Here is a 14730-nt window from a genome sequence, read left to right as displayed (position 1 = left end):
GGGTCGTACCAGCCAGTGAAAGAGCCCCCCACTGGGCACCATCAGTGGAAGACTGAGGACAGTCCCCCACAGTGCACTGGGTGAGGCATCCCTGTGTCCCCAAAAGACCAGAAGGTGTCACGGCACTGTTGAGGTTCAGTAGCAGAATCCAGGCAAGGAGAGTGCAAATGTGCCTGGAATATTGCTCCTTCCAAATCCTGCCAAGGCAGCTGCACGTCCAAGGGATTTTGAACCTTGTTCTGGGCCTTCAAACATGTCCCTGGATCTGTGTAGTGGAGAGGCAGGGGTGTGCGTGCATCGTCTCAGTGTGAGCCGGGGGTGTGTTTGAGAGCACCCTTCTCTTTGCTTTACCCTCAGGATCTGCAGAAGGGCTGGATTTAGCGGAAAGAATTCCCATTAGTCTGGAAGGATTATTTATGTTTTCATTAATAAGTGACAGGTGTGTGATGTCCCTGCCATCAAGTTAATGGACTCGGCCGTCCGCGGAGGTGGCTGCAGCATCGCCAGGAATGGTGCAAACTCACTATTATTCTTTGGCTCCAGTAACATGGGGAGGTGGACTCCCCCACCCCTCTCCCCATGGAGTGCAGCTATCCTGCTCTGCTGGCTGCAAGTATGTAAATTAATCCTGTGTATGGGCTGGAATTTGTTAAACACGTTGGGTCAATTGAAATCCTGGTGGAACTCTACTGGCTGCTCTGGAGTTTCCACTGGGGTTGAATTTGACCCCTTTCTTGTCTCAGTCACATGGCATTTTTGCCCAAGGCCCAGCTTGTTTCATTCTGTCCATGGTGTTTTTCTGGCATTTTTCTTTGTTTTTGTTTTTTTGTTTTTCCCCCTCTCCAAATATCTTTTCTTTTCCTTGCTGAGCCTTCTGCCAGCAGAAGGAAATGTAGAATGCATCCTTTGGAGAAAAGGGTACGACCGTGGACTGTTCCCCATGAGGCACGTGTGGGAGTGGGGTAACCCGAAGGAAGGTAAATCATTTGCAATGTAGCCTCGAGGGAGAATGAAGAGGGGATGTGTATATAGAAGGAACCGCTATCCTCCTTTAGAAAGGTCAGCCCTAAAGCCTGGAAGCAGCCAACAAAGGAGATGAGAGGATGGTGCAGAGAGGCTGGACTCAACGGTAGGGCCTCGACTTGACCTGTCTGGGAGTTGGATTTACGGCATAGAGGCTGTTTAGTGAGAGTGGACTAGATTGCCATAAATGTCTGTCCTTCCCATTGATGCCTATGGCCAACTCTAAGTTTCCAGGGGTTACAGACGGATACAAGATTGACATCTTGGCTAGGCCCTTAAACCATCGGGGTAACGAGCAGGGGGTACATGCTACATAACCTCACTAGGACTGTCCCATTCACCTCAGAAAGCAGAAATGGAATGAAGCTGAAGGAACAATTCAGGAGCAGGAGGAGGGGTTGAGCTGGCACACTTAGCGAGCAGTGGTTTTAATTCTAAAACTAATTTGGCCAACACTGAGAATTGTCAGGAGAGGCCTGTGACTATAGTTAGGGACGGTGTCGTTGAGCTGGTCTTGTCGAGATGGGCAGGACAAGGATAACTGAGGTTACGCAGGTCAGAATTGAGATGCCCAGACAGAACTGCATGGGTCCAAGGACTGAACGCAGAGGTGCTGCGTCGGGGCTTTATTCTTAAGTCCAGAGTAGATGACGCTTGCGCGGCCCCTGTTTTAACTCCTTTTTATGTCTGCACAGACGTTGCCTGATTGACAGCTGTGCATGGCGTCTGTCTGAATATTTGTCCCCTGGTCAGTATGGTGTGTACCCCTTGTACCTGGTACACAAGAGTTACAGAGCTGGCTGGAGTCTGGCTCTTTCACTCAAGCTGTAGAGACTCAGGCCTTTCGCTCCAGGGGTCCTCAGTTCAGTCCCAGGTGTGGCAGCCAGGATCGTGCCCATCACACAGGGCTGGCCTTAGCATGAGGCAAACTGAGGCAGCCACCTCAGGTGCCAGACTGTGGCAGGGAGGGGCACCACTAGGACCCAGAGTTTCAAAGTTTTGGCCCAAGCGAGGGGGCATAGGGATGTCATTTGAGTTCCCCGCCTCAGGTGCCAAAATGTGGGCCAGCCCTGCTATCACACGAACAAGCCTGGGTGAATTTGGGGGGGGGGGCAAACTCCTGTGTGGGTGTCATGGACGGTTGTAGGGTGTCCCTGGAAAAGGGTGGGGGCATGTATCCTGGCACTGGTTCACTCTGCTGGGCCTTGGCCTCGCTAGCCTCTTCTGCCTTCCCTTCATCTCTGCTGGCAGGGAGCGAAGGAGCCTGGCTGAGTTATTCAGATTAAGTGCAACAATCCCTCACTTGTCAATTAGAGGGTGGTGGTGGTGGTTGTTTTTTTTTGTCTGCCACACTACTTAGATCAAACTCCATCTGTTGAGCCCACACAAGCAATTGCTTTGCCTTGCAGTGCTTGTGGGGTGGGGCGGGGACTGGCTGCCTGCTACTTGAAATGTGCAAGATACCAGAGTGGAGATGACTTTTGAGCATTGGGATTCTTCCCCCTCCACCCTCCCAGACCCAGACAGATGAGTGAATGGGGATGGGGGCGGGGAGGGGGTCACTTTGCAAATAGCCGACAGCTGGGATTTTCCTTCTGTGAGGATAACACCTCCCTGCACTTGGCATCCACTGCAATGACAGACATTCAAACAGATGCCTCTGGATGGATGCGCCTGTACAGTGCTAGATGGGGCACAATCACCGCCTCACTGATCATGCCTGTCAGTGCTAGCTGAACAAAGGACGTGGAAGGGCCATGACCTTTACAATACTTAGCTAGCTGAAGATTCCCTCTCATGTCTCATCTAAACCCCCTCTAATCTCTCGCCCGGCCTCCTTCCAGCAAATAAGCCTTCTCCCCGTGGTTCCTAAGATCGCTGTACTACTCGCGCATGTTACATATTACACAGCCCCAAGGTTCGAAGAAATTGCCAGCTGTTCACAGGGAGGCTTTGCTGCAGCATTCTCAGTCCCCAGGCAGCTGCAAGAGGAGGTGAGAACTCAGACCAAGGAACGGAGTCACTTGGGAAAGCAGGATAATGTCCCACCCCTTCACAGTTTGCTGTAGGCTGTGTATTCCCATCTGGTATTACTCACCTGCAGTGCCTCCCCTTGGCCCATGCCCCTGGAAATGGGCACTGTCCCTTCTCCCTTCCCCCATGCGTACACAAACACCGCAGCAGAGCTGTCCGGGGTCCCTTGAAAGGGTTACTCTTAGGGGAGCCCTAAGCCTTCTCCACTCTGACCTATTGCATCATTGCTCCTTCATGCGTCTCATTTTAGATTGTATTTGGTGCAGCACCGTGGTGCAATGCCTGATGTGCATCCAGGACTTGAAAGCTTTCCTCCTAGGGGTGTGTGTGTGTGTGTGTGTGTGTGTAAAACCCTTCACAGCTCAGCTGCTGCTGCTTGCAAGTAGGGTGACCAGATGTCCCAATTTTATAGGAACAGTCATGATTTTTCGGTCTTTTTCTTATATAGGCTCCTATTACCCCACCCCCGTCCAGATTTTTCACACTTGCTGTCTGGTCACCCTACATGCAAGAGAGTCCTGCAGCTTCCAGACAGGAGTGGGAAAAAGCCTCCTACAGTCAACCAAACCCTTTTCAGGGCCCTGGAGAGGCACTTGAGGTTGCCCAGTGCATGGCGCCGCTAGCCCACGTGCATGTAGATCTCTGCTCAGACTGACAGCATTGAGCATGCAGCTGAGGCAGCAGCTGGGGATGGGGGCACCCCCTGGAACGCATGGGAGATGCTTCGAGGGTTTGCTGATGTCAGGCATCTTCATCTGCGGTACCTCAGGGGCTGGAGCAAATGGGGGTGGGGGTGGTCTTGCAAAGGAGAAAGCCTTTTAGCCCAGCTTAAACAGACCTGTGCTGGAAACCTTGGTGGAAGGCCCACATAGATGGAGCGCTGCCTTTGGGGGAGGGAGGGCATGAAAGCAGGTTTCTCTGGGATAGGATAATATCGGCAGGGAGGGAGGGTCACCGTGTCTGCTTTGTCATATGAGGACAGGCCTGGCTCGGGGCTCCTTATCAGAGTTCTTGGGAGTCAAAGAAAGGGAAGGGCTCGCGTGCTGGTGTGGCTGCTTGCTTGTATTAACAGCCCAGGACTGGCCTGTAACAGACACGGTCTTTCCATCCAGACTGATGTCTCGGAGCTCTAATGCTGGGGCCGCTTGCTTCTGGGCATTCCTGCCTCCCTCGGAGACAGCAGCTCCTGCCTGCTGGGTCTCAGCCCATCCCGGAGCTGCGGCTGTCTGCACTGATAAGCCTGCTGCGGAATGGGAGCTCTTTAGAAGTTTGGTATTTGGAAGTTTCGGGTGCGTTATCTCTGGCTCCAGTGAAACCCCTTCAAAGGAACAAGGAATCATCAACATGTCCAGCAGCTAATGGTATTAGGAACGGCGCTGTCACCCCGCTGAGTGTGAAATTATACTGCCAGCAACGGAAGGGCAGAGCAGACCCTGATTACATCCGAGCCCAGGGGAGAGGGACCTGTCTCCACATGGGACTGGACTGCAAGTGCCCAGATACTTTATCTCCTTCCCAATCACTTCCAGACCCTCCTACCCACATCCTCCACTCACAAGCTCTTGCTTCCTGGGGAACTGCCCTCTGCTCCTGGAACAGGTTGTGGTTGTCAGTGCAGAGACACATGGCTCAAGGGACCTGTCGCGGACTGGTTTGGGTGCATGTACAGCTTGGGCGAGATTGTCCTGCAAGCAGGGGAAGGGGACCCTGGCGTATATGTCACATGCATCCTCATTCCCCTCCCTCCCATCCCCCGTGCGTGTAATTTTTGGAGCCTTCTCTCTCTCTCTCTTTCCACAGGAGTCTCACCGTTTAAGCTGAATCCTTGGCTAGGTTCACAGGCTCCTTGTCCTGCATGAGTGCCCTCCTATTCCCTGTTAAAATGGACTCTGCCCCATGCTGGCAAGAGAATTGGAGTCCATGGCTGTTACAGATCCCAAGCACCCCGGGTGCCAGAGTATTTCCAATTAAAATACATATCTGATGCATCTCAGCGCCGGGGAAGAGCAGCGGGTTAATGCATTAGCCTTTTAATCCCAGCTGCCCACTATGAACTGGAAAGCACTAGCTCGAATGAACTTCGCCAATCCACTTCCCCAGCTGACATTTGTCCGCAGTGCCAAACCACTGCACCCTTCAGCAGAAGGCAGCACGGCTGGGACCCTCTGCTTAGGAGAGGAGCGTGGCTACAGAGACACAGGGGATCGGCAGAGCTGAGGGGGGGTGAAGGAGGGACTCAGGGTGCTGTGAGTCAGGATGGATGTTTGATTGGCAGAGCTGGAGGGAGTGAAGGAGGGAGTCAGGGTGCTGCGGGGTCAGGACAGATGTTTGATTGGCAGAGCTGGGGTGGGGCGGTGAAGGAGGGAGTCAGGGTGCTGCGGGGTCAGGACAGATGTTTGATTGGCAGAGCTGAGATGGGGTGAAGGAGGGAGTCAGGGTGCTGCGGGGTCAGGACAGATGTTTGATTGGCAGAGCTGGGATGGGGTGAAGGAGGGAGTCAGGGTGCTGCGGGGTCAGGACAGATGTTTGATTGGCAGAGCTGGGATGGGGTGAAGGAGGGAGTCAGGGTGCTGCAGGGTCAGGACAGATGTTTGATTGGCAGAGCTGGGGTGGGGTGAAGGAGGGAGTCAGGGTGCTGCGGGGTCAGGACAGATGTTTGATTGGCAGAGCTGGGATGGGGTGAAGGAGGGAGTCAGGGTGTTGCGGGGTCAGGACAGATGTTTGATTGGCAGAGCTGGGGTGGGGCAGTGAAGGAGGGAGTCAGGGTGCTGCGGGGTCAGGACAGATGTTTGATTGGCAGAGCTGGGGTGGGGCAGTGAAGGAGGGAGTCAGGGTGCTGCGGGGTCAGGACAGATGTTTGATTGGCAGAGCTGGGGTGGGACAGTGAAGGAGGGAGTCAGAGTGCTGCGGGGTCAGGACAGATGTTTGATTGGCAGAGCTGGGGTGGGGCAGTGAAGGAGGGAGTCAGGGTGCTGCGGGGTCAGGACAGATGTTTGATTGGCAGAGCTGGGGTGGGGCGGTGAAGGAGGGAGTCAGGGTGCTGCGGGGTCAGGACAGATGTTTGATTGGCAGAGCTGGGGTGGGGCAGTGAAGGAGGGAGTCAGAGTGCTGCGGGGTCAGGACAGATGTTTGATTGGCAGAGCTGGGGTGGGGCAGTGAAGGAGGGAGTCAGGGTGCTGCGGGGTCAGGACAGATGTTTGATTGGCAGAGCTGGGGTGGGACAGTGAAGGAGGGAGTCAGAGTGCTGCGGGGTCAGGACAGATGTTTGATTGGCAGAGCTGGGGTGGGGCAGTGAAGGAGGGAGTCAGGGTGCTGCGGGTCAGGACAGATGTTTGATTGGCAGAGCTGGGGTGGGGCGGTGAAGGAGGGAGTCAGGGTGCTGCGGGGTCAGGACAGATGTTTGATTGGCAGAGCTGGGGTGGGATGGTGAAGGAGGGAGTCAGGGTGCTGCGGGGTCAGGACAGATGTTTGATTGGCAGAGCTGGGGTGGGGCTGTGAAGGAGGGAGTCGGGGTGCTGCGGGGTCAGGACAGATGTTTGGTTGGCAGAGCTGGGATGGGGTGAAGGAGGGAGTCAGGGTGCTGCGGGGTCAGGACAGATGTTTGGCAGAGCTGGGATGGGGCGGTGAAGGAGGGAGTCAGGGTGCTGCGGGGTCAGGACAGATGTTTGGTTGGCAGAGCTGGGGTGGGGTGAAGGAGGGAGTCAGGGTGCTGCGGGGTCAGGACAGATGTTTGGCAGAGCTGGGGTGGGGCGAAGGAGGGAGTCAGGGTGCTGCGGGGTCAGGACAGATGTTTGATTGGCAGAGCTGGGGTGGGGTGAAGGAGGGAGTCAGGGTGCTGCGGGGTCAGGACAGATGTTTGATTGGCAGAGCTGGGGTGGGGCAGTGAAGGAGGGAGTCAGGGTGCTGCGGGGTCAGGACAGATGTTTGATTGGCAGAGCTGGGGTGGGGTGAAGGAGGGAGTCAGGGTGCTGTGGGTCAGGATATGACATTTGGTTGGCAGAGCTGTTCTAGGCGAAGCACCTCTGCCTGGCATTACCCAGCGAGTGTCCAAATCCAGGCCATGGGAAGGGCACGACGATAAAGACGATATTGCACGTCATGGTGAATGGAAGAACGCAAAGCTAGGAATGACCGAAACAAAGCATAAAGAGTGAGCCAATCAGGGCTTGGGTGAGGTGGGCCAACACTGGGGTGTGCATGGCCCAGTGAGTTCCCCAGCAGATGGCAAGGATGGTGGTGAAGCCTTTAATGAAAGGAGCCCCCCAAGTGTCTAGAAGAGGGCAAGGAAAATGTCCTGCATGGGAGCTGTCTATGGGCTGTTTATTCCTAGGGCTGGTGACCTGTGCCAGCTCCAAAGCAGGCCAGAACCCCGGGGTTCGAATGGCTTGTGGAACCGATAACAAGAAGACAATGTGAAATTCAAAATGGAGCAGGAGCAGAGGCCGGTGTTCTGCTGATAACATATTTAAGGAAATATCAGGGAACAAACAACTTGCCCCAACCTGGGTCGCTCTGTAGCCTTTGAAGAGGCCTGCACAAGGCTGGCTTGGTACTGGAATTCACCATGCTTGTGTGCTAGTGGTTGCATTATTCCCGCTTCTCTGCAGGCATGACTTGCTGGTGCATTAGATGGAGCAATTCTGATTTCTTTTCATTGCAGCTTCTTAGGTGTGTGTATGTGAGAAAGGGCAACGGTCCTTTAAATAAGGAGAAACATTCCCTTGGCGTATGGCATGGCAGGGCCCTGTTTTCCACGCTCAGCTGCTGTCGCTCCCCGATGGAATTTGGGAGGAGGGGATTTTCTGCTGGTGCCTGTTTGGCTTGGGAAGCCATTGTTGCTCCCGGTGAGCCAGTGGAAAATGTACAGAACTTAGCTTTGGGTTTGGGTTTGCTGCACATGCGTGTCTAGGCTGGGATCTGACTCTGCTGGTCCCTCATGAGCGTCAGTTCAAATGAACCTAGAATCTCAATGTGAAACTTGGGCAAAATCCCTGTGTTCCACCTGGCTTGAAGCGGTGAACATCTCATCGCTTTGCAAATCCACTAATCAGCCCCGGCTTTATGTATAGCTAGGCCCTGGTTCTCTCGAAAAGCTTGCACATCTTCGGTTCATCTGTAAGTTCCCTTGGCTGAGCCCGGGAAAGTGCAGTCTTACTTAGGGTTTCCTATGACTGTACTATCAATGGCCAGTGTTAGAAAAGTTCATGGTCTAGGAGAGTGTAAGGACACTTACAAACCAGGCAGGATTGTGCCCAGTACTAGGTGAGGGCAAGTGGGGAGGGCAGCACAAAGAAACTTCCCTGCCCCTCGCCCCTCTGATCATGGAATAGGTACAATCTGGTCCTTGCGCTCAGGGGAATGCCAGGAGTCCACAAGGTTGGTGCTGAACATAAGAATGGCCCTACTGGGTCAGACCAAAGGTCCCTCTATCCCAGTATCCTGTCTTCCGACGGTGGGCAATTGCAGGTCCTTCAGAGAGAATGAACAACATGTAATCATCAAGTGATCCATGCCCTGCAACGATCCCCTGGCAGAGGTTACAGACACCATCCCCGCCCATCCTGCCTAATAGCCATTGATTGACCTGTCCTCCAGGAACTTAACGGCACTCCCAAAATAGGTGGGTAGAAGGTGGGGCCATGATGACATCCCTCCTGCAGAACTGGGTGGGCCCAGACCAGGGGCGTGAGCTGTTCCTTTGCAGCAGGAATCGCTCTCTGCTGGGCAGTGTGGCTGCAGGACTCTCCCAATGCAGGTGTGTGCCTGAGAAGTGCAACGAATGGCCTGAAATGACTGAAAGGTTTTGAGTCTCATGCCCCATGTCTGCACTGGGAAGCCTTGTCGCCTGTCTGGCATGAGGTGACTTGACAGATCTGAGCCATTGCCGTTTAGGAAGTGCCTCAGCGCTCGGTGTCCGCACGTCTTTTAACCTTCACCCCCTTGCCCACATTGTAGCTGCTGAGGCGACGCAGGAGACGGTGGAGTCCTTGATGCAGAAGTTCAAGGAGAGTTTCCGCACCAACACGCCTATTGAGATCGGCCAGCTCCAGCCAGCCCTGCGCAACACGTCGATGGGGAGGCGGAAACGCAGGAGCAGACCCCGAGGTAGGAACTCTCCCTTTGGAGTGATGTCACACTTCCTCCTCCTGTACCATTGAACCGGTCATGAGTACGGAGACTGTTGCTTCCCAGAGGCCAATGCACGAGCCGGTGGCAAGCCGAGAGGGGCTGCACAGGGCTCTCCTCGGGCTCTCTGCTCACTTGATCACATGGGGAAACAAACTTAGAGGTGTCACAAAGTCCCTCCATAGCTTGGTGGGGGAGACAGCGCCCTGAGAGGATGTGCCTCAGATTGTAACAGGCAGTTGGGGGGGTGGTGGTTGTGAATGGGGTTGGCCCATGTCTCAAATCTGATTCATTCTGGGCTTGATTCTGATTGGTGCTAATTGTCCCTTCCAACTCGATGAGCACTTTCAACTCTTTCTGAAGTTGGCAGAAGCTGAGGGCACCTAGCACCTCTCAGGATCAGGCCTATAATGTTAGTCCTTAAAGTTATGATCCCCACAGATGAAGCCGTGTGTAGGAACGGGAGTTACAGGTAAATGAAATTCAGATTTTGTGCAGATCTTTTTGCTGTTTGGGGGCAAAATGGTTTTCTGATCACCCAAAATTAACGTCACTGGATTTCCTCTGTGTTGCACAATTGCCAATCTTTGACCTATAGAAATAAAGGGGGGAAAAGAGGGACGTGCCACATAGCTCCACTGGAATCGATTGGCTGGGGAGATGGCTTCAGACAGACTGGGGGAAACTGTGTTTGTTTTAGAATAATGGTGTTAGAATTAGCATCTACAATGTAGCATGTTTATATGGATTTCAAAGCATAAGACAACATAGCTGACAGTATGGTTTGGTTCGTGGCGCTGTTTGTCATGCCTGCCTCGCCCCACTGCAAACGTTCTAGATTTTGACTGGTTGTGATCCTGCTCTTAGAACTTGTCAGTAGGGGTAGGGTTATACTCAACAGCAGGGGGCGATGTTGCTCTTCATTGTGAGTATGCACTGATGTAGCACTGATGTAGGTTCCTGGTTACTCTGCATTGTGGGCCTTGTACGTTACCACGCATACAGTTGGTGCCTGGCTGCTGATAACCCATTACGCCCAGAGAAGTCACACGGTCCCTCATGCATTAGCATCTGGCTATTGACTGACTCAGGATGAAATGTCGAAATCTTACATTTTTGCAAACCAAAAATCCGAATAAAACTTTGGCTCTGGTCCATTGAAATGTTTTGTTTCAATAAGTTTGAAACACTTTTTGTTTCAACTTCGACCATTTAAAAGTTTTTGTTTTTAACATAGGTATAATTTGCTTCAATTTCCAAACCAAATGTCATTTTGAACCAGAAAACTGTAAGTTTTCGTTTAGAAAATGTAAAAACAAACATTTGGAGAGTTTTGAAACTTCTGGGGTTTTTTTCTTATCAAGAAATCCTTCAAAATGGACCCCGGCCTGCAGAAAAGTTTTGGTTTAGATGGATCAGCATTTCCCTACTGGAAAAAACCCCCAATAAGTGGTCTAAAGTTCTCAACCAGCTCTGTTCTTAACCTTTCTTCACCTCACGACTCCAGATCCCAGAACCCTGCTCCAATTCCCATGGTACTTCAAAGGATTCCTGGCTCCTACCGGTGCTGCAGTTACCACGGGTGATTGCAGCTTGTGCACACATACCCGAGCCAGCTGTAATCTAGCTACTTTGGGTATTGGACAGGGCCGGCTTTAAGCTGATTCCCCCGATTCCCTGGAATCGGGCCCTGCAGCTTAGGCGTCTTTTTAATCTTTTAATTATTTTTTTTTACTTACCCAGCGTGGGGCTCTGCTCCAGGGTTTCAGTGGCATTTCGGCAGCGGGCGGGTCTTTTGGTGCCGCGGAAGACCTGGAGCAGACCCCCTGCCGCTGAAGTCCCGGACCGCTGCCGGGTATTCGAATCGGGCCCCACTGTTCATAAAGCCGGCCCTGGTATTGGAGCAATACGCTCTTCAGAGCAGGCTGCTCCCCAAGTAATTATCCAGAGTTCCCGGTTGGCTTGTGCAGGCCATGGTGAAACATGCGCAGCCCTGGCTTCCCTGCCCTGGTACCCGCACTAGCTAGAGTTCGGTTGGCTGTGTCAGTCCATGACTGTAGTAGAGACACCCTTGGAGAAGTGACCCGCTCACTTTGTGTCCCCAGTGGGTGCTGGGAGCAGAGGAGATCAGAGCTCCTGGGTGGGGTCAGTCTGTGGGCAGAGTGATCGCAGTGCTTGCCCTGCAGGGGGCGTCAGTGTGCTAGCAGGGTGTGAGGTACAGCCACCCCCCTCCCGGGGTCAGACCCTGCTCTGCAGTGAGGACGGGGTCTGGGTGAGTCGGTGCCAATTCCGTCCCTCAGCGTATCAAGGACAGGTTCTGTTACTGCAGCAATAAAACCCTTGTGCTGCCTTTCTGGTTTTTCCTGGTGAGAACTCCACTGGTGGCTGAGCCCGTTCGCCTCCGGCCATTCTCTGCGCCGGTCCCGGCGGGCCAGACCTGCTGCGACTCTGGAACTGTCTGAGTGGCTGTCAGGGGATGTGGTTTGCCGCCTGGCTTCCCCTTCAGGCTCTGCAGGATGCGATGGGCAGCATGGCCTCATTTGCAGCTGGCGTTCTGGCACTATGCAGAGAACACATGGTGTCCTTGCGCTTCGTTAACTCACTTGCCTTGTCATGGAGGCCTTCAGCCTTTCTGGAGAAGGTCACTCCTCAGCGGAGAGATCCTGGGCCTGGCTTTCATAGCGGCCATTAAGCCCTAAGTGCTCGGACCTTTCTCCTCTAGTGCTCCCTCCCACACCTTTCTGGTGTCTCTGCCTCCCGCCCAGCCATACATCAGCCATGCACGGTACAGCACTCCTGCCACACCATGCCCGCCTCTCTGTAATTCCCCTACAGAGGAGAAGAGACAGGCTGGGCTGTAATGAATGTAAAGGGGGTTCTTTACTTAGGCTGCTGGACATGGAAAAATCCCTGTGGCTCTCCCTGGCTCTCTAGTTGCCATACTGCCTAACTCAGCTTGTGCTGCTTAGTGTAACACTCACATGAAGTATCAGAGGGGTCGCCGTGTTAGTCTGGATCTGTAACAAGCAACAATGAGACCTATGGCACCTTACAGACTAACAGATGTATTGGAGCATGAGCTTTCGTGGGTGAATCCCCACTTGACATGTGTCTGACGAAGTGGGTATTCACCCACGAAAGCTTATGCTCTGTTAGTCTTTAAGGTGCCACAGGACTCTTTGTTACTCACATAAAGTATGAATGTCCCCCTCCAATGGCTAGTCTGCATAGAGGATGATAGCCTGCCCGTGCTGCCAGCTAAAGGAGTTCCTTTTAACTCACATGGTTGAAATTCTGTGGCTTGGTTCTGAAGTTCCAGGGTTCGAACCGTGCTGGAGGATGGCAGGGAGAGGGAGGTTGTTTTATGACTTTATGGCACAGAGAACCTTCCCTTGATTTAATCGGCCATGGTATGCTCTTCATGGGGGTGCCTAGGGCAGTGCGGGTCGGCTGCACGGCTTTTTCTGCGGCAGTGCTGGGAAGCCCAGGGAAAAATGCTTTCCTCTCTGTTTACTGTAGGTTTTGTTTTTCATTTATTTATGAGCCTGAAATGTGATCTTTTATTCTGGGTACATTTTTCCTGTGGTAGAGGACTGGAGAGGGCTTTTTTTTTTTTTTTATTGTAGCTCTGGCCATAAATTATTCACCTAGTGTGAAGAAAATGTTCTGACTCTTTAACTAGTTTAAATTATTTGGTTTCGTCTGTTGTAGTTACTCAAATATGCATCTCTGTATTTCAGAGCAAGGCAAAGGTGGATGACTTTGGGGTCAGACACGCTGCCCTGTGAGATTCCCGCCCCCCACCCATTACCTTTCCTCTCCTTTAAAGCCCTTGATGGGGAGACATTTTCTAGTCATCCCAGCAGCTGAGCAATGCTAGCAATACTCTCCTGCTCTTCTGTTGTCCAGAGGTGTTGCTCAACCAACCTGAAGTGCTGCTCAGAACCCTGGGATGGAGAAACTTTCCCAGCACCCATTAACCCAGGAGTGAGGGCCCTGAATCCAGATCTCCTGCATAGACTGTCACCCACTTTCTAAGGGCTCTCTATTGCCCTGTGACCATCTGACCACCTGGGACTCATGAAGAAATGTCAGCAGCCTAACACTGTTTGCCTTTAGGAAAATGTTCCTTGTATTCAGCCTAATGCTCCCTTTTCTTAATCTCCCCATATTACTCCTAGTGAAAACCCCAGCAGCCCTCCCTAACTGGTAACCTGCCACACATACGATCTGGCTGTTCTTGCAACTTGATGGCTGTTGGGCCTGCTAGAGCAATGGAGGGGAAATGCCCAGCAGGCGTTAGCTTGAGATCTCCCAGACTCTTCCATTCGTGCTCCCCTCAAGGGAAACAAATAATCCTCTGCTGGACTGTTCGGTTCCCTCATCCACCCCTCTTTCCCAGACATGTGCCTTCTGGATGTGAGTGCTGGGCCACGACGGAGACTGGAGAGCGGGACGTGCTTGTGCTCTTGGCCTTGGCAGGGGGTTTCAAACTGACCCCTTCCTCTTTGCTTTTCCAGTTCAGGACCCACTCATGCAACCTCCCATAGTAACATCTTGTCACACTCCCCCCCCAAGGAAACCTTCACATTCCTCTATGGAGAGAGACCTGAGCCATGCGGAATCAAAGCCCTACTCCTATGAACATTGCCATGACCACGTGTGGTCAGAACCTTGGTTTTGTGATGGCTCCATCAGTGTCACAGTGCTCCCTACCACTGAACTCAATCTTCTCTACGGGAGTCTTGGGTAGGGCTTTTCTTCCATTAGTCCTATCCCCTCTGGCTTAAGCCAGCCTGTGAAAAGCAGGCTGGTTTGGAACCAGAGCTCACAGCTGCTTTGTTTATAAATCTTTCCTGATGTGCTTTTCATCGTCTTTTGCTTTCCTGAAAGGCTCTGTCTCCTTCAGGGCGTTTGGGTGCACATCTGAAATATGTCGGGTTTCTTATTTCAGCAGCAGGCTATGCCTGGCTCAGAAGTGCAAAGCAGGTCCTCACAAGCCCATACGTTGGAGGGGAGCTTTCCAGTCTGGTCTCAGGTGGTGCCAGGTAACAGAGGAAAGGTGGGGAGGAAGGGTTTACCTGCCCTCCAGGTGTCTTCCTGAGCTTGAGTTTAACTTCTCCTGGTGACACTGAGATGGTTGAAGCAGGCTAGAGGCATAAACCTGTCTGCTGTTAAAAGGGGGACCTTTGTAGGCCAGAAGTACCAAGGAATACGCCTGGTACTTGTGCCTCTGTGCGTATGAGCACAGGTTGTTCAGAAAACCACGTCGGTCTTCAAACTCTCCCCTGCTCTCCACTTCTTGAGAGGCTGGCTCACTTCACCGTGGGTAGGTAGGACGTGGGTATTTGCTCTCCATGTGTGCCCTCCGCATCTGTCTCCCTGTGTCTCATTCGTTAGGGTGGAGGATTCTTGGGGACCAAGCTGAGTCATTCCCTAGGGAGAGCTCTCCTCGGCAAGAAGGATAAAATCCACCCAGAAATGGGATCTGCGGCACAAGGCCGTAACAGCAAAAAGAGGAAGGAGGTGAATGGAAAGTGTAGTCAG

The 14730-nt window shown here is 52.8% G+C and overlaps 1 protein-coding gene across 7 annotated transcripts in view; it reads left to right on the top strand.

Moving 5' to 3' along the window:
- Nucleotides 1-14730, top strand: part of ASTN2 (astrotactin 2) — a 622345-nt gene that overhangs the window by 176495 nt on the left and 431120 nt on the right. For all 7 annotated transcript variants that reach the window (XM_039506369.1, XM_039506367.1, XM_039506370.1 and 4 more), the window contains one exon: nt 9013-9162. In XM_039506369.1, the coding sequence (XP_039362303.1) occupies nt 9013-9162 (150 nt within the window). The remainder of the gene's footprint in view (nt 1-9012; nt 9163-14730) is intronic.

Source organism: Mauremys reevesii, linkage group 19, assembly GCF_016161935.1.
Source record: "Mauremys reevesii isolate NIE-2019 linkage group 19, ASM1616193v1, whole genome shotgun sequence".
Lineage (NCBI taxonomy): Eukaryota > Metazoa > Chordata > Testudines > Geoemydidae > Mauremys > Mauremys reevesii.
This window is presented reverse-complemented; position numbering and strand designations above follow the sequence as displayed.